Raw genomic sequence first — 25,392 nt, 5'->3', positions numbered from 1 at the left:
CAATTATATAATTCACATAGAATGAAAGGGTAAAAGTAGCCTTCATGACAAATCAGATTGCATCAAAGGCCCAGCTCTAAGAAAACTGCAGCAGGCCATCAAGCAATGCTGCATAAACTCATTCTTTAGAAGAAAATGTAAACTCATAATTAGGAAAAGAAAGCACGTCTTTCTGAACTTGTACACGCATGTAGTTATCTTTTTGGGTAAGTGACAAGATAGTTATATGATGATATTTTATCCTTCATGTTTTTTCAGTTGTTTTTTGTTGGGTTTTTCTTTTTGGGGCGGGGGGCTTAGTTTAAGTTATTCTAGAGAAAAGAAAAAACTTAACTCTTTAGTCCGGCCAACCCCTCCCAGTGGTTCACAGTCAGAACCGCTGTGCTGGTGAGCCGCTAGCAGCACCCGTTCGGGCACATTCCTTTAAGACAACTTTGACATCAAATTACTTTTCAGCAATTGCTAAAAACAGGTCTTTATTACCGGGAGTTCATTCATTAGATGAAGAACTATCAAAAAAGGTTCACTTGTTTTGATTTAATTACCAATTTAGTGACGTTTTTGTCATTTTTAGATTTAGTACCTAAAAACGGCCCAGGTATTGTGGGTTTACCCCCCTCGGAGATAAAGAGTTAATGCACAGAAATGTGAGAAATCACTTGAAAGTCACAGAAGATTAAAAATAAAATACTGTAATCTGACAGTATGTTACAGTTGATATAATTAATACTTGTACTAGTTGTACAAACTTTTATGGAAAATACTGTACCTTTACAACAATGAGGGACATTCATTTCATGATAAATTCTTACCGTACCATATTTGGACAGCAAGCACTTTAATTCCATTTAACAGCATATGCATTATATCTATAAAATCCTGACAATATAATTGTCAGGCTAAACATCTGGATCTCTCACTAGTCTTGATGTAGAGACATGTAGGTTTCAAACCTTTTCCTCTTGACAGTCTGTTATTGAAAGCAAATAGTTGAGTGTGCTTACATGGCTAGAATCATACTCTAGAAGAACATCATCAGAAGATTTTGCACTGACATGTAGCTTATGCTGGCATCATTGGTATGCCTATCTATAGAAAATCCAATTTTCCATATGTGCTCTTCCACACAAAAACAAACAAACACATACACACACACACCACATCCCACTTGAACAGCCAACCCAAAATGTGTATTTGCAAAATTAAGTGCTCTTCCTCATGTAGCTTCTTTTTTTAAATTGCCTCCACTTATATTGTAGCTTTGATTTTCGTAATGTTTTTCATAAATATTCCATTTTAATTGTATTCGCATAGCAACTGTAACTATTAAGGCTATAGTTCTGTAAATAACAAAGTAATTAAACATGAAATACTAAAACACCTGTGATCATAAAAAAATAAGAACAAAAACATAAAAAAATTGGATGTTTTCATGAGGCTGGAAACAAGAGGTCATAAACAGTATGAAATATGGGAAATGAAGACAACACTTGTATATGTGACTCTCACATGATGAGAGAAGCTGCAGAAGACTTCAGAATTATAACAACAGGCTTGTCATTAATATAAATGGCCATTGAGTTCCCAAGTTCACTCCATTGGGAGAAAAGAGGAAGACAATAATACATAAACACTACAAAATTCACAGTGGTTCCCGTCTAAGAATCCCATCATTTGCAGACAGAAAAAAGGTTCTTCTTAAAAACACCAAGCTCTCAAGGGGCCCATCTCAGTTTCTACCTGTTGGCTTCTCTTTTTTATTCCAGGATGAAATAATGACTGCAGGCATTACTGACGCTCAAGGGGAGATGGCAAGGTTTGCTTCTTATACAATTATACATAATTATTCAAACATGTGTGTGTAAGTCTAAGTGTGGGTTATGGGTGCAAACTATGAAACGGCACCAGCTGCAACGCTGTGTGAGGGAAGGGAACGACTGTAATCGTATATATGGGCCATTCAGTGCAAGTGTGCATGCAGTGTATAGAATTCATCATCTGCTAGCCCACATCAATTCCTTTCCCTACAACCCATGCAAAATGTGGTTAAGAGACTTAGTAAAGTTGAATGCTCTGAGCTCAAACTGGGTTCTTGTACGGATTTCTGTTTTGTTTAGGATTCTTAGGTATGCAAATTAAAGGGGAAAAGTCTGTAACACAAAGAAAGCAGGTTCTAATGTGAACCTGGAGCTCAGGTGGGAGTGTTATTTGGCAGGAACAACAGTACATTGTTTAGCTTTTCCCTGGAAAATATGGAGTAAAAAATGGAATTCATAATCAAGTTTTGTGGTAATATCATGCAAAATCAAAGTGTCCCTCCTGTCCGTAGCACAATGCTATACCATTAGAAAAAAAAAATCGTTTTTGGTAAATATATATGCATGAGAAATCATATTTCCTTTCTTTCAATGGTTAAGAAGAAAGTTGTTGTCATACAAATTCTGACAACAGGATTAGTTACAAATCCTTTGCCTCTAGATCATCGAGAAGATTACAACTCATGGACACGTTTTATGTGTGAGTAAACGGTAATACCGAACAACAGAATTGCTTACAATATATAGGTTACAAACAACGTACACTCCATGCCGGCTTTAAGCACGTTTCGGACTCAAGCACGCTAAACGGCTCTTATCGAATTTTTGCAATATATATAAATTACATGCCTTTAAGCACGGTAACTTCGGTTTCAGGCACGCTTCATTTTCAAGACAGTCAATCAGTCAATATTTTCATGATGACCCATCGAAGTTCGAACCCAGTCTACACCGCAGAAGTGGAGTGTGTTAAGGGAAACACAAAGAACGCAAGTAATAGAAACACACACTCACATGCCCGGAGAGGAAGGCAGAGATGCACAAAGCCGCACCCGTGGACATAGGATCTAGCGTAGGGCAAAGCTACACACGACAAAAAAAAAAGTACAAAGAGAGTCGGGAAGAAGAGAAAGGGAGGCTTTGACCCTCGCTATCCATTAATCCTGATTGTGTATCACGCGCGAGGTGGGATGAAGGCGGTGGTATGAATGTGGCACTGCGGGCAGTGCTACGCACAGACAGTGTGTAGGCCTAGTGTGCTGTATCGTGACTGGCCGTCTAAATCAAGCTTTCATTTTCCATTCGACCACAAAACAAAAACAAACAAGCAAACAAAAACTACCGTAGCGGGTGTAAAAAATAGTGCACACTTTTGCAGGACCGCTATAGGCCTACTTACAAATAAAGGGAAATAGCACAGGAAATTTTCAACATGAAAATCTCTGGATTATGTCTACTTCGCACTCAAGCACGCTTCGGAGTTAAACACGCTTAAGCTTTCTCCCGATGACTGTGCTTAAAGCCGGCATGGACTGTAGTAGTATAGGTCTTTCTTTACATTTCCCATCTTGCACTTAGTATGTTGTAGTAGGCAGTTTAGTGAAAATTTCAAATTTGTCTGATATGCTTTGAAATACTTTCATTTGAAAGCTCTTGCCTTCATGTTCATAAAACAGTTTAAATTTTGTTGATATCTTTATTAGTTAAAAAGTTATGGTGATTTTTCATGCCTAAAATCCGGCCAATTTCAGGCCACTTTTAACACTGAGTTTTTGTGACACAAAAATGCAACTTTACAACACAAATGACCATTACTCAACACAAAATGCATATTTTTTAAAGTGTTGTACATCCGTTTATTGGGAATTTTACACAGAATGCACACAACTACAAAACCCCTCTTTACAAAGTCACAGAAATATTTTTTGGGTACTTCTAGAGGTTCAGGGTGATAAAAAATCCCCCGCAAGGATAACCCGAAATGGACAAAATGGGCTATATCTTAGCTGCTAATGGTCATATTTAGACAAATCATATATCATTCTCTTTGTCTTTTTTCACTGTTCATAATTATTAAAGAGTTAAGCCAATTAAGTAATAATTTCCAATTTTTATGGCCATTCTTAAGATTTCAAAACGTATTTTTTGTGTTTTTCTAACCGTTAAACGGATTCCGTAAAAAAAAAAAACAACCTCTTAATGACCGCCATAAGTCAGCTCCCTATCCTTCTTTTACAAAGTATTGTAACATACATTTGTGTGAAGCTATATTTTATGCTTTCAAGTGCATAAAAGAGCTTATAAATTCAAGAAAAATGCTCTTCGGAGACCTAGTTGTAGACCCACTGGAACATTTAATAAACTGCGGAAAGATGAAAATGAAAAAAATAACAAAGTCATTTTATGATCTTCACACAAGTTGCACTTGCAATTGTTTGGACAAATTATATTTATAGTCTACCTCATTCTATTATTTTTTCACACATGTTTCTTCACTATTCATTACATTTTGAGCTATTATCAACTAGCAATTTTTATTGATGAGCATTTTTTTTTTTTTATATTGAGTCAGACTCATTGGCCATAAATTATATTTTTTTAAATGGCACAATTTGATAATGTAAATGTAAAAATATCCAGAAAATAACAACATTAAATTATTAGGTACTGAAAGTGAAAGACTGAGCAGAGGCTCAGATAAACTCTGTTCTCTACTACTATACTACTAACAAGTAAGTTTGCGCAAAACTGATTTAAGAAAAAGGTTGTCTCATAAAAGCAATTGTTATGATGAGATTTATTATTAACTCTGAAATATATAGCTAGATGCTGAATCTAACATCAATTAGAACTGTGCAATTCAAATCAAGCTTTATTTCAATTCCAAAGCCCAAAGGCATAAATAGTTAGATATGCTGGCTTTTTGACTGTTTCTAGCCTACTACTGCTGAATTCTAGATTTAGCTATATCATTTGCACTATTCAAGAGCCAAATATGGTAAAATAAAAGCAAAACTGTGAATTCTTTTGTCAGTCCGTTCATAATTTCATAGTATTATTATTATCCGGAGAAACAAGTAAAGCGCGAATAAATGCGATGCCGGCGCAATACGTTATCACAGTGTGCAGGGGAGAGCGGGGGCGCCGGGTCACTGACCGGCCGATTCGGCGTTTCGGCTTTTTGTATGCATTTTTACGGGAAGCGCCGTAGCGTAGTGCGAAGTTCAACCTAAACAACTCGGGTGTCAAAAGAAACTAGAATGGATAATCTATAACTTCTGAAAGATTCATAGATATACAGCCAGTAGTTTTCATTTTATCGCGTTGTAAAAACTGCCTTGTTTTCAGATGCAAATATTTCCAGTTCTACTGAACCGATTTTCACGTGAAGACCGCCATTTTGAAGACCTTTCTTTTCTGTTTAAAAAGATGTATCGGGAGTGGTAGTGCAATTCGCAAAACGAAACAAAACTGTGAGTTGTTTAGACCCACCGCAGCGCGAGGCTTTACGGCCGGTTACAAAAATCTACGGGGCGCACCGCGGCCGATTCGCCCTGCCGCGAGCGCGTTCACTAAACTGTCTAGTTGTAGTTCACCATGGCACCAGTACATCAAAAGAAATTACGCCTAATATAAGCAATTGTCAGAAATTGAAAATGCTATGAAGGAATCCTATACTATTCACTAACTGATCTCCAAATTAATTCCGTCCCAAATGTAACTTTATTGAAAACAATCAGGGTTGTAGTTTCATTGTTTTAGAAACCCAAAGATCAGTTAGTCATTCTGGAAAATGAACATGTACAGTACATTTTAAATCATGAACAGCACACCAGGAAAATAAGTACTATGACCCATTCAGCACTCTCTACTTGTGCTGAAAACAACAACAAATGAACAGGAAAAATCTGCTAGATCCAAATCAGATTACAAAAATCATGATATTGCAAGAAATGGCAGGGCAGAAATTATATGTGATGTGGCTGTACCGTAGGTGTAAGAACATTAAGCAATACTCAGTGTGTTCTTGAAATGTGTATAAACTATTATGAAACAGACTGTACAAAAGTATTAAAAACGGGAAACAATGCAAAGAATCAAAATGCAACATATCTAATCATAAAACCATCTTTGTCATTAAAAATATCAGTAGGGAACCAAAGGTCAATATCTGAATGAACAAAAGTAATCATCCTTTTTTAAAACAATATGAAATGTACTGATATCCTCAGGGAGAGAAAGTTTTAAACATTCATACTGACAAAGGTGAGGAATCATAACTCTTAAAAGTAAGAGTTAATTAACAATCACAGGTACATCAATATATATCAATAGCACTTTTCTTGAATAAATGAAAAATTTCAATTTAAATTGCAAGTCATTGGAGAAAATCTGAATCTCTCACACACATGATTATAATAAGAATAAAGAACAATCAATTTCATACATATCTAACTGGTTCTTATTATAGTCAGTCTCAAAGACCTTGATAATGATAGGATTTAGAAACTAACCATGTTGCGAAGGCTAAATGCAGCATCATCATAAATATGAAATATTTAAGATACATGACAGAATCAACGTTTGTTTTTTGTATTTTCTCCAAGCGACTTCTTTAAAATTAGCTAGTAGCCTGACTCCAAAATACCTCACTAGTCATGTGGCAAAGTCTTACACAAAGTAGTCAAAATGTAGAAACGAAAGTCTACAGAGATCTCTCGCTTAAGACATCTGCAAAGATGTAATAAAAGGTGACCACTTACAAGCGAAAAGATATACACACACTAACATGACACACATATAATACTGAAAAATCTGCATTATACTTAAAAAATAAACAGCACTTGACAAGACAGCAGGGAAAAGGGCCAATAATATTCTCAGAAGATGCAGGATTTCCTCCCAAAAAGACACCACACCCTAAACCTTTGCAGTAGTCTCCCCCTAAACACACACCATACAAAAGCACGCTCTGCTCAAACCCACGCTTTCGTCATATGAAGTTTTTTTAACTATATAATTTAGATGTACAAACACACGGTCACTTCTTCTAAACGCATGCTTCAATCTGCGAATCACATCGACAGGTAAAGTTTGACAAGGGGGAATGTTCATTACAACTTCCACAGCTTAGAAGTCAAGCCTAAAAAAACGGATATTTGGTGGAACTGCCCCTCATGCCGAACAAAGAGAGTGATGGACAGCGTTTTCAAACCCAACTTTCCACAGACACATAGGTCTAGGACTAGGACTAGTCGGTGAAATGTTGGAGGGTTGGGAGACTGAAATATTCTTTGATTGGTCACTGGAAATGCATCTTTGAGAGAAGGTTTCTGACTGATGTTTGAGTGACTGCATCTAATGAGTAATGTTTAGTTAGACCTAGGTCTATGATGCGCAACATTCGTGAATGCTGCAAAACACTAGATAAGCCTCTCTATGGGATTAAACATTCGTCAAGTAAGCTTAATCAGCTGCGCTCGAAGAACTTATAACGTACTTGTTCAACGAATCACAAGAGAAATGTTTCTCTGAATGTAGAGATCTGATCTATCTAGATCTATGATTCTGATGTCATCCATGAATTTATTGTCGAGGATGGTAGCTTGGAAAGTCATTTGTGATTGGGCTGTCATCTCTATGACTATCACCAACAGTTTCCTCTTAGGCTGTCTGTTCCCGACATTTTATGGTGCATATCATAACACCGAGTCTGTCTTTCTGCCCCTCCTTTCAATGCCTTTGTATTCTTAACCGCAGTCGGGGAATCCTTCACTAAACAGTCACATGTCATCACATTATTGACCAAAATGACCCCCACCTCCAAGGGAGGTCACTAGAATATCAAGGAATTGAGACGACTGCATCCCTTCCTCCCTAAACTCCCTTTCCACAGGTTCTTGTAAACGCATGCTCCGATTAAACACACGCTGAAGAGCCCACCCGAGCACCGTGCATTTAGGTGGAGACTACTGTACACGGTTAGGAAAATCGAAGTTGTGAAAAACACACAGAATGATGGCCATCCAAGGGGTAGGCATACACCACACAATGATCTGAAGTGAAATTAAAGCTGCTCACACTTCGAATACATTCTGAAACTGTCAATTTAAGAAACTAAGTGTGTTAGACCTAAATATCTTCATAGAGATCTTCTGCTTCATGCTGGTCACTGGGGTCCTCAATAACAGGTTCTGCTGAAGAGTTAGGGTTTGGCACCAAAGGTGGGGGGCATTTCGGTAAAGGTGGTGGTCTGGTAGGTTTTGAAAAAGGAATAAATTTCTTGACATTAAATCTAAAGGGACGGGCAGCTTCAACAGGTAAGGGGCTTTTTAGAAAATGCTGAGCCTGTTCTTTGTCAGGCTGCTTCACTGTGGGGACTGGGGGTAGGGGGAGACTGGCCTTCGGAGGAGGTGGAATCTTCCCTCCCTGCTCTTCCGTATTTTCGTAAAATATATCACTATGATAATCGTCTTCAGGAGCTTGAGCAGTTTTGCTTTCCTTTTCTTCACCTGCTGTCAAATAGATCTCACAATTGTCATCGTAAATTTCCTCAGGTGAGCTGTCATCGTCCATAACCCCATGAGAACTGTAATTCAAAGCTAAATAGTCTTTTGAAAAACTTTTGAACTTCTTTTTCTTTTCAAGTAAAGAAAGTTTCTTAGCTGAAACATTTTTGGTGTCCTGGTCACCGATGTCCTCAACACATTGATCAATATCTTCATAGATACGTTCATCAGATGTATCTGTAGTTTCACCATAAATTGTTTCATTTAGGTATCTGGGAGTCATGTAAGCTTCCTCAGCAAATACTGGGGATGGAGAGACAAGGGAACTCTTTGCAATAAGCTCCCGGAAAACTGCATTTTTGCTCTTCACTACTTCTTCATCTAGTAGATTGTACAGAGAATCAGAGTCCATGAAAGAAGAGCCTGCTACTGTTTCATTCATCTCATCCAGTTCAAACATGCTCGAGTTCAAGGTAGCTATAGATGGACTTGTTTCGGGTGGTTCACCTCTACTGGAATCCTTTACTTCTTCCATTGGTAACTGATACTGTTCTAAGCAATATCTGAAAACACAAAACAAAGAAGGAAACATTTTTAGATTCATATAATTAAAAGTAAAATATTGATGGTGTTAAAGTTTGAACCCATGACCTTTTGGTTGTTAGTCCAACAACCTAACCACTAGACCACTGATGTTTTAACACCTAGGGGACCAGCCACACATTTCACTTTTAGTTGCCCAGTGTCAGAGCTACCGCCCGCTTTCAGATTATGCAAGATGTGTGTTACTCTGAAAGGAATAACTCAGTTCCCAGTGAAATCATAGACATGGCACTTCACCAACCTGTATATTACACTTCCCAAGCAAAAACACATTTTCCTTGAAAAAATATTTTTGTTTCAGTCATTTAGGTGAAATCAGTTATGTAATAGAAAACTTTTTTTTTCCAGAGTCAGTTTGTAACAAGGATAAAATAATAGATCTAAATCTGTTTATAGAGAGGATTGCTCCTCTATCAAATGATGACTGGGTCCAGATCTTTCTTTCATCACTTTCTTCTCAATTTGAAGACTTTTGATTCAAACAATCAAAGTCATTGTCCCAGACAATAGTGTTTGAGTCCATGCAAATTTCATCGAGCACCTCAAGTGTGGTGAAATATATACCTTATCTAAATCCATTTTTTCGCCTTCCACATTTGATTGCCAGAAAACGGAAGCAAAATATCTAAACAGTACTGCCAAGAGGCCACCGATGTGGTCTATGTGTGTGTGTATGTGTGTTGGTGTGTTTGTATGTCACGGCGTCCAATATTCCGTCTCAGCGATCTTTTAGTTTGTCCAGGTCCCCCGTGTTTGGCCATAAATCACCGGCAGGTGACGTGCAATTTCACACGTCTGGTCAGGGATTGACCGGAGTCAACTCGAGCAAAGCGCCATCCTATCTTGTCCTTATCAGAACGTGTTTCTTCCCCTAATTTCATGAGCCGTAAAATGATGCTCACTCTACCCCTAGAGTATATTTCTTTGCCAATTTCGCTTCGTCTACGTCTTCTTGGTATCTTGTAAAAGTTTCACCAGTTTTCATTGATTCGCTTGGGAATAATAACAGTTTTAAATTGTACGTGTTAAGTGATCGAAAGTGCCGTTGATAATGTGATCTCTTCAAATTTAATTACAAATCATTCCAAAATGAAACGTGTGTGTTCATGTCTGTTTGCACACTGTGATAGCCTTCAAATCATATTTTCTAAAGATGTGAATTTTGTTTTTCCAGCACTTTGCAGTGACTGGCACTCAGTTAGTGAATTGTGTTCTTAAGTAAAAATGTTTAAACTGCCATGGGTTACACATATATATGAGAGTCATAGACAGTCTCTGAATAAACTTTGTCGGGTGTGTTGGTGTTTAAAATTAAATGTCAAACAAAAAAAAGTACAGAAAGCCCTGATTATGTAAGACCATGGCAGGAGGTATTCTCTTGATTTATGGGATTGATGTGAGGGACAACAAGATTAGAGAAATAGTGGGAACAACACCTGTCCTCCACTACATCCGAAGGCAAACAATCAGATGGTTTGGATATCTCACACATATGGCACGTAACCAGCTGGCCAATAAAGCCCACTACAGGAAAGTGTCAGTGTCAGGGTACAAAGCAAGAGGAAGACCAAGAAAGACCTGGATCAGGGTATGAAGGGTACCCTGAGAACATTCAATATCCCACCCAGCCAGGCCATCAAACTTGCTAGAGACAGGAAGCTCTTTCTCCCCTCGACGCCCTAGAGGTACAAGAGGATGGATAAAGTAAAGTAAAGTATGTGAGGGATGAAGATAAACAGTCATATTCCGGTAACATTTGTGTCAAGCGTTTTAGTTTTACCGCGATTTCAACTATCAAAAAGAGATAGGGTGTTACGTCACGTCAATTCAAGCTGCAAAAAAAAGCTGTCGACGCTAATAGGAACATGTGGTGTGCGTTTGACAATAACATAAATGTGAATTCCTGCTCCGTTTGTTGGCGTACTTGGGTGGCTGCATACAAAGATCCATTTTAAGCAAACATCGCAACACACCCCAAGCATACTATAGCAGATTCATGGGCAATCACTGTCACAAGTACCTCCGTCCCCATGTACAAGGAACTAACAAACACAATTTGTACAAAAACAAGAAAATACTCCCAGGAAACTGCAATAATTGAGGAAGTAAGTGGAGTGGAAGCAATATAAAAATAATATTAAATCATCTCAATGAAAGATTTAGCCATGTTCACACAGTAATCTCAAGCCAGTCAAACAATTTTCACTTCCAGAAATCCTCGAAGCAATCGACAATTATTGGCCACTTTCAGACGCTATTTCCCCGCAAAGTCATCCCAAAGCAACACATATTGCAATACTGTATTCCACACTTACAACAACACATGTTTGCTCTCTGACTTTTGGGAGAACAGTGCACAGAAAGCAGCCATCTCAAAACTGGAAGCCAGAGAACGAAGGATCCCAAACTCGATAGACAAAATGCGTTTTATTTTTGTGTCCTATCTCCTGCAAATAGCACCCTCATTGCATGCTGCTGGATAGGTTTAGAAAGAAAAATTGTACTCACACTTTTATTCTGTACATATTCATTTTGTGAAAAGAAATTGGTGCTGTATATTAAAGATACATCAGTATATCATTATTTAGGAGGATACACATTTCATTGGATACAAAAAGAAATGAATGCAGTGAAGCGTTTAGGCTATCATGCTCATGACAAGTTCCATGTTCGTGCTGGGGACAAAATTTTGAGCAAGTCAATTTTTTAACACATTTTCCTGTCTTACGTAGCAGTTTTGTAAATATTTCTATTCCTATGCTAATATGTGTTTGTTGTTTTGACTAACTATAAATAGACATACATTTTAAGAGCATCTAACTCCAAAACGTGAGCAGCCATGGTATTGCTTCTTCTTACCAATAAAGAAGTTTAGTTGCTTTCTCTAAAGAATAAACTTGTGTTCACGTATGATATTATTTTGTTTGTGTAAGTCGATAAAACATGAGTTGAAAAATTCATTTCATCGGCTACCGACGCAGGTAGCGGGATGTCGGATTAGTGACCTCTGTGTGAACGGCCCACCATGACCAGGTCACTCCATCGCCGAGCCAACTAAAAGAGCGGTGTTTGTACGCCTTGAGGTGTGTGTGTGTGTGTGTGTGTGTGTAAGTATGTGTGTGTGTGTGCTCTTGTGTGTTTATGGTGCTATTTGCAAACGTATAATTAGGTAGTGTAAACACGGCACGTAAGCTGACTCGTGGCCTTCCCAGCGCGTGGTTTCGGTGAAATGGGGGTATATAGGCCTAATTCAGATCGCTGTTTCTTTGCTCTTTTATTATAAAACACCAAATGCTGTACACTTTGAAAAAGTTGATTTTCTTTGCTGCAATAGTTTAAGTTGTTTGTATATATCCGAGTATTTGAAGCTGAAGAATCGCCATGGAAAGGGAAGCCCCTCGCGGTCGGAATGCGAGGTCGGCCTGTTCTAAATTGACACCCATGCATTCAAATGCTTTGCAGAAGGATTGAGGATTAAATACCGTCTTTTCATTGTCGGAGAACTATACAGCTTTAAGCGTGATTTAATAAAAATAATTTAAAAAATAGCTTTTATACTGCGCATTTCCATTTTCTAAAAAATGCTCAATGCGCATTACAACGAAAAAGACATCACATCTTAAAAATTAATCGACATTCGTGTACGTAAAACAAAGTATTATACATATAATATAAATGTATACGTGTAAAAATTTCTATTAGAAAAACAGTCTCGCAGTGAGGTTGGAAATGTGTTCACTAAAATTTCCCATGGTATATTTTTGGCCTTTGGCGTTCGGACAGAAAGCCTTTTAAAAAAGCGTCTAAGTTTTCAAATACCCTTTTTAACACGAAATGTGTTAAATAAGGGGCTAAAAATAGGTACCAATAGAAAGAACAGTTCTTTTTCTATAGAATAAAGTCATGGGCTTGGAATTATTTCGCAAGAATACTTCCGCGAAACTACCGGGAGTACTTTGAACTCAGTACACTAGAGTATAGAGCCGACTCGCTCGCTGCGAGGACTAGTGCACCTGCCGGGACAAGGCTCAGTGTTTTTATTGAAATAACAACAGACCAACGTGTTTGAGGCAAATAAAATACTGATTTGTAATTATCTCACAGTCTTGAAAAAAATTAGGCTTAATTTTTTTGTTATAGTGATTGTACTCTGTTTGTAGAGACATTTGGTGCACTTGGTACTCTTTTATTATCTGTCAAACATTGGATTGCAGCCAGTTAGAGACTTCAGCAATATTTGATTATGTTAAATTAAAACAGCCGCCATTCTCTTAAAATTTTACTCAGAAGTAAACTTATGGCACCAAAATTCTCAGGGGACATAGGCTTTCCATATGAAACAGATGAATTTGACATCAGCTACTTTGAAAATTTAGTACAACATGCATCTGGTACCTAGTACAATGCAAACATTTTGTTGCATTTGACATGAAGTCCATTCTCGAGAAAATTTTGTTTTGTTCATAAGTTTTTTTCTATGTAAATGAACAGTTTTCTACTTCTGTGTGTAACCTTGTAGTGGCATAGCCAAGATAACCGCTAAATTTAAAGTCTCTATCTCAATTTTAAGACCCCCGTTACTATTGAAACATATTGCTCAACTTCAGAGGCCTTTTTCTCCTTTTCGTCTTTCCTCACCTTGCACAATTAAAGATTTCATATTTTCGTAAAATACGGTCACATTTACTTCAATCTTTTTTAAAATTGTAGTTAGGGAAAAGGTGATAGTTTTTAAAAATAATGTTAACTCAGTTTTGAAACTATCTTCATATGACTGATATTGACCAGCAGGGACACAAATATGCTGGGGGGAAACATTAACTGCCCTTTGATTAGATCTAAGTATAGAAAAAAACACAGGGTGGGAAAAGAGTAGGAATAGTAATCACGGACAGGAGCAATGAGCTTGTTTCAATAGTCGAAAGCAATTCAGATTACAGTACACTCTCGCCGAAAAAAAGACAGGTCTGCGGAAGGCCCTACCAGAGACACACTTCGCATTAGTCTGTAATGTTACAGCTACTTTAAGTTTAAGCAAATTCCTTATTAAGAGAGAGAGAGAGAGAGAGAGAGAGAGAGACAGACAGACAGACAGACAGACAGACAGACAGACAGACAGACAGACAGACAGAGAGTAAGACAGAGAGAGAGAGAGAAACAGACAGACAGAGAAAGACAACGAGAGACCAGACAGATAAACAGCAAGTGAGTGAGAAATACATAAAAAGACAGACAGACAAACAGACAGACAGACAGACAGACAGACAGACAGACAGACCGACAGACAGACAGACAGACAGAGAAAGACAAACAGAGACCAGACAGATAGACAGCAAGTGAGTGACAAATACATAAAGAGACAGACAGACAGACAGACAGACAGACAGACAGACAGACAGACAGACAGACAGACAAAGAAAAATAGTGAGGGAGACCAAACAGACAGACAGAGAGTGAATGGCAGACAGAGAGTGAGTGAGAGACAGACAGACAGACAAGGTGGGAGTGCCCAGGACCTACTTAAAATCTATATGTTGAATTTGGCATGACAATATTGAATTTGATCTGACAATTTTGAATTTGAACTTGCATGTGACGTCACAAATTGTCTTTGGTAAGTTTGAACTTTCTATTGTTACATCTGACAGTGCTATTTTTTATGTTTAAGCTTCCTAGCGTTACATTAGCTCTCTCTATTTTGGTGTTTGAACTTTCTATGTTGAATTTGATTTGACTATGTTGAAATAATTCTGTTATGTTTCATTTGAATCATCTTACGCGATATTTGATCCTGAAAAGGTGTATTACATTTTTTTCTTTATTTCCCTATTTTACTTTTCTACATTTGACACTGACTGTAGTATTTCCTCTTATAGTGGGGCAGCTAATTGCAAAAATCAGCCGAATCATTCACATTGTCATACAAGCACCAAAATTGGCACACATATCCATTATGACATGCATATTCATAAATCAAACGTTTACCTCGCAATTTTTTTCAAAATGGCCGCCATTTTCAAGATGGCCGCCATTGCCGGTATGCGCAACCCTATAATGTCACACAGCATGAGGCAGTAGAGCAAATTATTTGATTTTGGTGTCAAAATATATGTAATCAACCATGAAGAATCCAAATTTGCATATATGCTGATACGATAATCACCACCTTAATATGTTTTTTAAACATATTATAACAATTGAAGTGATTTTAAACTGCTATGATAGATTCAAAGAAGGTGTCACTAACCATAGACACTTGAAGGATCGAGAGACTCCATTCCCCATCTACATTGGTCTGTCAGTGTTTACAAAGACCAGGACGAAGAAGTTCGAACAGATGCTCCAGGCAAAGGGATTAAGCATATCCTATGACTATGATCGAGTGCTGGAGATATTCGCCGAGCTGGGGGAAGATGCTGTTGTGTTTTAGTACATCAGAAATGGAGTCATCTGCCCCCTGGAGCTGCGAAGAGGACTGTTCACCACTTCGGCCACACACAACATAGACCACAATCCATCTGCTACAACATCAACGACATCTTTCCATGGTATAAGTTTATCGCTGTTCCAGCACCCCACCTCTGAGAATGAGGGAGAACAGCTGCAGAAATTGCAAGTAAGAGGTGTCGTGGTAAAGACAGTCCCAGAACTTCCAGACTTTTATGAGAACATCAAACCTGTTCATTTCACCAATTAGAGTCCATATCCTCCTCAAGTGACTAACATGACTCAACCAGACATGGAGATTTTGAAACCACAGCTGACTGGAGCATGAATGGTCCAGAAAGTCTCCATCCCAGAGGTCCATGACAATGTAAATATCTCATGGTCTTTCCATTACGCAGACAAGAAGAGGGGTCCTGCATTCAAAACTTGTACAATATATATCCACTATGCTGCCTCTGGTGAGAGACCAAGCCCGCTCTGCAGCTACAGTACGACATGTCATGGACAAGATAAGGGATGCAGGAGGTTTCTTAATCTCGGACAGGTGCCTGTGATCACAGCAGATCAGCTGATATATGCCACAGCCAAAGAGATCCTGTGACAGTGGCCTAAAGATTATGGCGAAAGTCAATTCGTCATCATGTTTGGAGGATTGCGCATTGAGATAAATGTGCTGCGTTCACTTCGTTTCCTCTTTCACGACAATGGATGGACACCTGCACTAAGGTGGGGGTAGCTTGATCTGGCTCAGCAGATTCTTTCCTATCAGCTGCAAGTCTCACCAAGACCCGCCAAACCCACCAAGTAACAGCGTGCAGCCCCTACCAGTTCTTGAAATCAGCCTACTCTACATATGTAGAAGAATTGGCTGACCCGAAGTTTTGAAGACTGATGTGAACATTGCAAACTACAGAGCACACAGTTCTGTTACTGGAACATTGTGCTGACAATGGAGTTAACTGTTCTGCTATTCATCAGGTCCTTGAGAACTTCCAACTTCAGTCTCTACCGTCAGGCCTTATGTCACTTGTCAGCTTATACCATATTTATTTGCAAACAACAACGTGAACTATGCACGGTGGCTTTCTATACACCTGATAGATCTGACTTAGGAGATTTCATGCTGGGACAGAGATTTCTCAGGAATGGCAGTTGACCAAGCACATGAACAAGCCAATGCAGTAATCAAAGGTGATGGAGGCGCAATCGGAATCACTGAAGATCCTTCAGCACTGAGAAGACAGTTGGTTGCAGGCCCTGCTGTGTCACAGCTTGTTGCACAGTATGAGGAGGCGTCAGTATTGAGGAATGTCTCAGAGCAGGCGAAACATCATGAACAGACACCCACCTGCCAGAGAAGCGTCCTGGAAATGGTCCAAAGGTTGACAAGCACGCTGGAGGACATGGGAAATCAATTTCAAGAAGAATCTGGAAATCTGCTCAGTCTGGACACCAATGAATGATATAGCATCCCCTTGTAGTGCAAATAAGATTGCTACTCACCCTTCAACTGGGAATTCATCTTTTGAGGCGCACTTAGAGACACTAAAGCATGAAGATACAAGCTCGTTCTATGCACTATAAAAAATTGACTTCTTTCAGCAATTGCTATTGAAGGATTTCTCAAAAGCCAGCTTTTCTCAAAATTATTCATTTCCTGTCAGAACAGAGAATGCGATCTACATGAGTTCTTCCGTCTCGAGTATCAGTCATGTCCTCTGAGTCATGGAGGAAGGCTGCATGTCTGCCAGAAGTCACAGTTAGCTGCCATACTGGATGACAAGGTTACACTGCAATCACGAACAAGTTGATACATGTACAAGAATCTTCCTACATTGGACACTGTAAAGTGGGGCTTCAAAACAGTCATGATAAAAGCCAATGACCTAGATGTCCTTGTGATTGCTGTTGTCACTTTCTCACAATTACAGGAACTGGGACTCCAGGAAATGTGGCAAGCTTTTGGGCAAGGACGAAATCTGAAGGGAATCTCCATGCATGAGCTCACCCCAGAGAGGAGCAGTGGTATTCTGCTCTTCCATGCCTTTACAGGCTGTGATATTGTGTCTGCATTCTGTTGAAAGGGCAAAAGGTCAGCATGGCAGACATGGGATGTGTGTCCGGAAGCTGTTGATGATGCACGACTGGAGATCTTTTCTAGGAAGCACAGATCCTACGAAGCTATTCCACCAACTTGTACTTGTACAGCCCTTGTTCAGCACATTAGACGTGCTGCATACCAGTCAGCATGCATATGGAGCCGGGCTTTGGAGTGTCAGTTTGAAGAGGAAAGTCCTGCAGAAGAGGGCTGGAAACAAGAAGAAGACTGCTGGAGTATCCTATGGTCTGAGCTCCCCCCAATTGCTCAGAGTTGCCAGCAGCTTACGAAATGCCGGTGCAAGACACTGTGTTGTGGACGTTGCAAGTGCTACAAGCTCAGTTTGAGATGCACAACAATGTGCAGCTGCACCTGCTGAATTTGAGTGATTAATGCTCAGCTGGTCATCATAATGATTTTACATGCAGGTTTACCATACTGTAGGCCTACTTTGCTTAGCTTACTACTTACTCATTTCTATTGTCATATATTACACTATGTAACATCTTGTTAAATATCAGTAAAAAATCTGCAAATCAGTGTTTGGTAGCTTTTCATTCTTTATAAAAAATTCCCTTTGTCACATTCTAACTCTCAATCGTCAAACATGTCAGAAACAATTTTGGTATCCTAAAAACTGGATAAGAAGAACCATAGATGCGCCAGAGAGTCTGTGAATGGCCATCATCTTAGAAAATGGCCGCCATTTTAGATTTTCACGTGGCTGGCAATCTTTTATGAAACAACAACCCAGAAGTAATGTGCATGCCAATTTTAGTGCTTGTATGACAATGTGAATGAAAAATAGAGGCACAGATATATATAATATATTCCAAAGAGCCCGCAAATGGCCGCCATTTTGGAATTTGTCGTGGTAAGCGTTCTTTTATGAAACAACAGCCCAAAAGTCAAAAACAATGTGCATGCCAATTTTGGTGCTTGTATGGCAATGGGAATGAACATCAGAGGCACAGATATACCAAAGAGCCCGTAAATGCCGCCATTTTGGAAAATGGCCGCCATATTGGATTTTCATATGGTAAACGTTCGTTTTATGAAACAACAGCCCAAAAGTAATATGCATGCCAATTTTGGTGCTTGTATGACAATGTGAATGATTTTACACTTAGCTGCCCCACTATTACATTAATTCTTATCTGCCTTGGGTTTTAGTCTGCTTTTATATAAATTTTGAGGAAATATTTTTTCCCTTACAGCCGCATTCATTGGATCCTTCGGGGTTTTTTCAATTCAGTGTATGTTTTCCAGAACTTGAAATTTGTTACTTACAAAAAAGGTTCTTCCAATCCTCCATTTTCTTATAGAAAATGTATTTGAAACTTTGGTGGTTTGAGGCACATAAGTCTCCAAATACTCATGAGAAGCTATGTAGATTTTCCAGCAGGACAGCCACTTGGTAGAACAGATACAATACAAATTGTGAAATCTTAGCATGAACCAGTGCTGACTTACTTTTTGATTTGTTCTTTGAGATGAGGCACTGTAGGTCTGTTGCTTTCCGCGCCACTGACACACAGCTTGATCAGCTCATAAAAGCTCTCAGAACAGCTTTCTGGCTTTTTGTGTTTCCCCTTCCAGGCTCCCTTTGCTATGTGTTCACAAGCCTGAAAAAGTAGTAGTCAACTATGATGTGTCCTTAGATCTGGAAGGATCATGTCCTTAAACACTGGAATGACTCCTTCCATCTTAAAATAAAGTGTCCAAGTGTTTAAGAGATTGACTATGATTTTTATGTTGCAAGTCACTCTGCTATGGGGTAAACCGCCACACTACAGGTATCATCTAAAACTCTGATCAATCAAATCAAAATCACTTTGAAAAAGACCATGGTCCAATTCATATAGTGTGTTGTAAGCTGTGGGGAGAGACCTATGGGGCTAACTTAACACTGTAAAGCACCATCAATGAATTCTTTTATTCTTAGGGGTTTTTTTTAGAAGCTGTAAGGGCTGCTTTCAACCTTTTAAATGATGTTACAATTTGCTTCTCAATCATTTAACCTAAGGCTCTTTTGCAAACAGAACTAAACAAGCTCCTAAGGCTGTTCAATGCTGCTACTTCATGTCAGAAACTTCCATCACATGTTGGTGTTTCTTTCCATCTCAAAAAGGCATCTAGAAGGCTCCTATCCTATTTTCACAAAGTCAGTCTGACCCCGGAGAAAGTTGCATTTGAAAATAGCAAAAGTTGCAAAAAGTTGCAAGAAAAATTAGCAAAAGTTGCGAGAAAAGTTGCAAGACGCATAGATCTATATATAGTATATAGCTAAAAAAACCATCAGGGAATACATTTTTGTTGGTATGCTCATTGCAATCAAAGTAACAAACATGAGTTTTGTTTGATCAAAATCAAAAGTAAAATGAAAGTCTACAAAAAAAACTGTGCACAAGCAAATGCCGAAGTATGAAATATAGAAATCTATTGAACTAGATTGTTGTAAAAATGCTCGTTGGAAATGTCTCTATGCAGGATATAAATTAGACAAGGTCTTGATACAAAATGAAAAATTCAATTGAAGTAAATCAATATCCACAAAGTAGTTGTAATACAGGAATAAAAAGGACTTGATTGTTCTTCAGACTGAGACCTGCACCTGCAGTTAACTAGCAATTTGTAGAGAGAGAAGCTTCTCTCCGCATCCATGTCTGTTGATGTGCATGTGAAAAAAAAGTAGTGCAAAGCCACATCAAAAAGGGATGGCACAAAATCGTGTTTACGATTGATTTACTGTAGTTCTAGATCAAGCTAGAAAGTGAATGCCTCTCTCTCACCAATCCGTTTCTTGAACATGTAATCAGGACTAAGGAGACAAAGGAGGTGGTATTTCTGGTACGAGTTGTCCTCCGCTATTTTTAGTCGAGGAAGAAAGTTTCAACAGACCTGCCACTCTATGAAATCTCAAAATCTGGATCTCAGGAGGAAAAAAATCAGGATTTGGTGAAAAAAAATTGGGATCAACAAAAGGACTGCCAAACTGACTTTAAAACATTTTCCAGGGGTGTCCATAAATATGCATGACCGCTGTCTATGTTTGCGTGTTTTATCAATATTATTTTTAAATCCTGAAGCATGACGTCGAGCACCTTAAATCCGCTTGTTTATTCCCCCCCCCCCCCCCTCCCAACCAATAAGTCCCAAAAGACATATCAACCAGTAGCCTATGCATGAATGGACGGTCCCAGACACACGCAGAACTCACACGACGGAATCATGTCACGTCGAAATCATGTCACGTGATACGAACGCGCAATTGAATTGAAACAGTTTTACTGATGGGTCCGACTATCTGCACGTTCACATCAAACACCCGGACAAGCGATGGTACTTCTATACCAAATATACTAACAAATCTCTTATCCCTCATTTGCGCTATCATCGGAGGAGTCTGAGTGTGGGCAAAGATCAAACACAACTTGGGGCGAGTCAACTGCTTAATCCGGCATCGATATTTCAGAAAATAACGCTCCAAGTTCCTACTTAAAAAGTTCAACGGGTGCTTCCCATGATACAAAAGAAGACAGAATAAGTTTTACAAAAATTCCGGCGCAACAGGCTGGAACAAAAATTCAGGATACACGGGATCAAAATCGAGAAAATTGGGATGCTTGAATTTTGGGGCAAAAATCAGGATATCCCAATTAAATCAGGACGAGTGACAGGTCTGGTTTCAGTTATTAAAGAAATATTATTATTTTTTACCCAACTATTGTGGAAAATTGGCTAAAACTCATGAACTCTGGAAAATTATAAAAGTTGCGCGCGCACGAATTCCCCTGAGGACAGCTTTATGTTCACGAGTGAAAATTGGAAAATGGAAAACCACTTGTGAATGATAACAACACTAAATCTTATGTAACAGAGATATGTTAAGCTGATAGCTCATTGACGGATGTTACAGATTCAGGAAAAGAGTGAAAAAGCAAAAATTTACAGCGATTTTTCAGCAGCAGACAACATCTAATCTGGATAACGCAAAAGAATCATTCATGTTTCCCATTTCTTCCTCCTTACTAAAGATGACAAAGATATGACAAAGGTAGGCTTTGCCACCTGAAAGTCATGCAGTATTTAATGTCATGTCTATGAGACAGGGGTTGATTTCAGTCAGAACTAGAACCTTGGTTAAATCAGAACATGTCTTAAAATCTAAGGTTCGGGAGGAAAATACAGTTAACTACCTCACTTTATAGCAAGAATTAGACCTTTGCCCACACATTAAGAGATAGGCAGTAACCATGGAAATTTGCACAACTGACTGCCATGAAACCTTTATAAAATTGCTCATTTTTTGTTGATTGGATTTTTTTATTTTTTTTTTGGGGGGGGGGGGGGGGGGGGGCTATCGCATGAATAAAATTTTGTAAAAATCTCTGTCTTAAACAGGAGTATTCAGGATGAAAACATTCCCTATTACGAAATTAAAGGCAAAAATGCTATTCCTGTGAAATATGGCACACTCAAAAAGTCCAAACTACTTTTCTATTACAAAATCTGTTGAGCAATAATCATAAGTAAAATTAGCTGTATTTCAAACTAAAGAAATAAATAATATTTTTTAAAACCACATTACATGTTCTTATCTTGAAAACAAACAAATGTGGAGAGGAGTTCAAGACAAAATATCAGAAGTACAAGCTGATCTTGAAAAAGGTTTTGTCATGCGTTTTAGAAACAAAAAATACGAATGATATGCTAATAGATGTCCAAAAGAGGGAACATATGAGAGTGTCTTTTCAGCAAAAATCACCAATTACTTTTAGTGAAATTGTTCAGAGAAAACTGAAATTACACATCTCAAAGACCAGTAGGGACCTTGATAATATAATCTTCGCTGCAACCTAAAAGGTTCACAATAAGATATATATTCAAATCAGAACATCAAGGAGCACTTTACTTTCACATCACCATACACATTTTTCTTGAACCATCGCAGTATGTGTATTAATTTACATCTTATTTTCCTTCTTTATTTTACACAAAATTTGGGGGGCTCTCATGGCCTCGAGGTTAAGGTGTTTTCTCCTCATTCAAAGGACCCAGGTTCGAATATGGGTAGCAAAGGACAAATTTTCTTCTCCAAAATTGTCTCCTTTCACCTCCTTTCTTGCTCTCCAACAATGTTCTGTTATCTGCTTTCGTCTCCACTTTCTGCCCCCACCCCCTCATCTCCTTTGCCCCCTCCTCTGGGCTCCAGACTCTTTCTACAGCCTTTCTATTGCTATTCCTTGGCTCCTTCTTACTGCTGTCTTTCAGCCACACCCCTGATCTTCTGGTAGGAATGACCTACACCTAGCCTTCTCGGAAAAGGGTGAAAAATCTCAGAGGTCCCGTATGAAAATTGCCCACATTAAAGATCCCTTGGTGGTCTAAAATCGATAAGAGTAGGCATCAGCCAGCCGCTAATCGGGCGAAATTCAAAATTTCCTACCAACTGAAAATGTTAAATGTGTCCCGCGCGCTCATATAACCATATGCTGTTGCCAGCGCTGCAAAACATTTATCATTTTTTTTTTTTTCAACCCCACAAAATTTCTATTCCAACAGTTAAATACCCTGAATATTTTCGCTATACTTGTGAACTATATTTTTATATACGATCTTTGCCAATATCATATGCATGACAATGCCAAATAGGATTTTTATTGAACAATTCACGGTGTTGTGAACATTTGACCACTAAGGGCCACACACTACTTCTTAGCATTACAATTAAGTGATTTTTACTTGCTTTTTTTCTTTTTCTCAAAGTATTCCATTCAAGGATTAAAAATATTAGGTTTAAGAAATCATTATCAGTCACATAATCATAGAAATGGCAAATAAGAGTCAAACCAGATTATCTGAAGGACCGTTTTCAAAAGCTAAAAACTAAAAAACTGCCCATGCTAACAATGAATTTAAAAATTTGAAAACAAATCTTAAGGAAGAAAATGACCCTAGCTTTTCTTGAAATTGTATATTTTAATAATTTTTATAACTTTTTGAAGACTTGCTTATTAAACCGAATGACATAAAGAGTCAAAATAGCAAAGTAAAAATTTTTTTTTAAATATGGTTTTTTTTAAATTAGAAAAAGCTAGCATTATTTTATTTGAAACTGCATAAATGGTGCTTGTACGCTCCAAATTTCATGTCTTTTTCTTGAATGGTTAATAAGTTTTTACCTTTTAAAGCCATAAAATGAACATTTTGAAAAAAGGTGCAATAGCATTTCAAAATTGCTTTAAAGCATTGTATTGGCTCACAATGATACAAATTTTATGGAGCTATCTCTTTGAAATAGAACTTTGGGAGTACCTCCATTTGATTTAGCACATAATTTTCACGGGAAGTTTCTTAAATCCCCCCAAAACATGGTCTGGCCTCAAACTGGACTCCAAAAGCCCGTGTGTGGCCTTAATAGGGGGGTGCCCGTTGGCACGATCGGTTTGGTTCAGTTTGGTTTGATCTGTTTGGTAGGCGGAGCTAGCCAGATAGAGGGCGCAAAGTGACCATTATGGCACAAACTGATCGCCCGACTCGCAGCTTCAAAAACAACTGAGTTTGTTTTCAGGCCACGAATCGGATGATCGGTTGGCAATTGGTTTGTCAGTCTGCCAATAAGCACTCTGTATGAGCCAACTTTTATTTCATTCCATGAATGTTGAGCCCCCTCCAGCATGTCAAAAACTCACCCTGTATTGTAAGCACCGCCTAAAAAATAGGGTCGATTTTGGAATCCAAGTGTACCCCCTTGTGGTCTATATTACCCTAAAAACTTTGGACCAGATGTTGTGCTTCTTCCAGGGAATCAAAATATTTCAAACAAAACTGACATCCAATTTCTTTCAAGTGTATGCCAACGGTTTCAAAGGCATGAATGTAGCAACAAAAATGCAAATTAGTTTTTCTCTAAAGAAAAATTAGATATTTACCGCTGCTTGGGGTTCTTGGCTGTAGCAAGAGCTATATTCAGAAGAGTCATTAATGACCCTCAGTAATTCCTCTTCTCTGTCCTTGTGATCGTAGGCCGTCAGAACCTCCCAAGCAAAGTTTCCAAAATTGAATACATCAGCTGCCGCAGAATACAAGCCACTGCTATTCACTTCTGGTGCACCTCTGTTCAAAAACAATGTTCATACATCAACATATTTCATCCCCAGGTGTTAATAAAGTAACAAATTTCACTTAGCGCATGTGTGTAATTGACCAATACAACAGACTCCGGTTAATAAGACAGTACCGGAGGGAATAAAAATTTGGTCAAGGTATCGAGACTCAAGAGTGATAGTGATAGCGAAGGATGGACTTTTATTTCACATCTTTTTGTAATAACATAAACTGTTCCTTGAGATTGTTTCAGCATTCAGCGTGATTCTGCATCATTAAACTAAAAAAGGGAACCACACAACTAGACACAATCATCAACTATTTAGCCAATAAAACAAACTGGAACTTAAAGATACATGTGAATTTGTGTATATGTGTGTGTGTGTGTGTGTGTGTGTGTGTGAGCGTGTGTGTGTGTGTGTGTGTGTGTGTGTGTGTGTGCACGTCATCATGATCATGAGTCCCTTAACCCTTCCAGGGATTATGGGGACGCTGCATTGCTGAACGCTACACCAGTTATCTCCACCTCTGACAGTCATGGAATGGATCATGGCAAAGCTCTTCCTGGCCACTTAGCAATGTTGTCCGCCCATTTCTTTCTCTGCCTGCCTCTTCTTCTTCCACCATGAACTGTCCCTTGGAGAATGGTTTGCAATAGGCCACTGGCTTTTCTTACATGACCATACCATAGAAGTTTTCTTTTCTTGATGATGGTAAGCAGCTCTCCGAAATTGTTCATGTGCTTTGTGATGTTTGCACACACTGCTTCATTTGCAATTTGTTCTGTCGATGAGATACGAATTACTCT

The 25,392-nt window shown here is 38.5% G+C and overlaps 1 protein-coding gene across 2 annotated transcripts in view; it reads right to left on the bottom strand.

Annotated features, from left to right (window-relative positions):
• Positions 1–3,649: 3,649 nt before the first annotated feature.
• Positions 3,650–25,392, bottom strand: part of LOC101864126 — a 102,971-nt gene continuing 81,228 nt past the window's right edge. For both annotated transcript variants that reach the window (XM_005091716.2, XM_005091717.2), the window contains exons 23-25: positions 24,410–24,593; positions 18,948–19,099; positions 3,650–8,889 (exon numbers count right to left, since the gene is read on the bottom strand). In XM_005091716.2, coding sequence (XP_005091773.1) covers positions 7,950–8,889; positions 18,948–19,099; positions 24,410–24,593 — 1,276 coding nt within the window. In that variant the 3' untranslated portion in view covers positions 3,650–7,949. The remainder of the gene's footprint in view (positions 8,890–18,947; positions 19,100–24,409; positions 24,594–25,392) is intronic.

Source organism: Aplysia californica, unplaced genomic scaffold, assembly GCF_000002075.1.
Source record: "Aplysia californica isolate F4 #8 unplaced genomic scaffold, AplCal3.0 scaffold00035, whole genome shotgun sequence".
Taxonomy (NCBI): domain Eukaryota; kingdom Metazoa; phylum Mollusca; class Gastropoda; order Aplysiida; family Aplysiidae; genus Aplysia; species Aplysia californica.
This window is presented reverse-complemented; position numbering and strand designations above follow the sequence as displayed.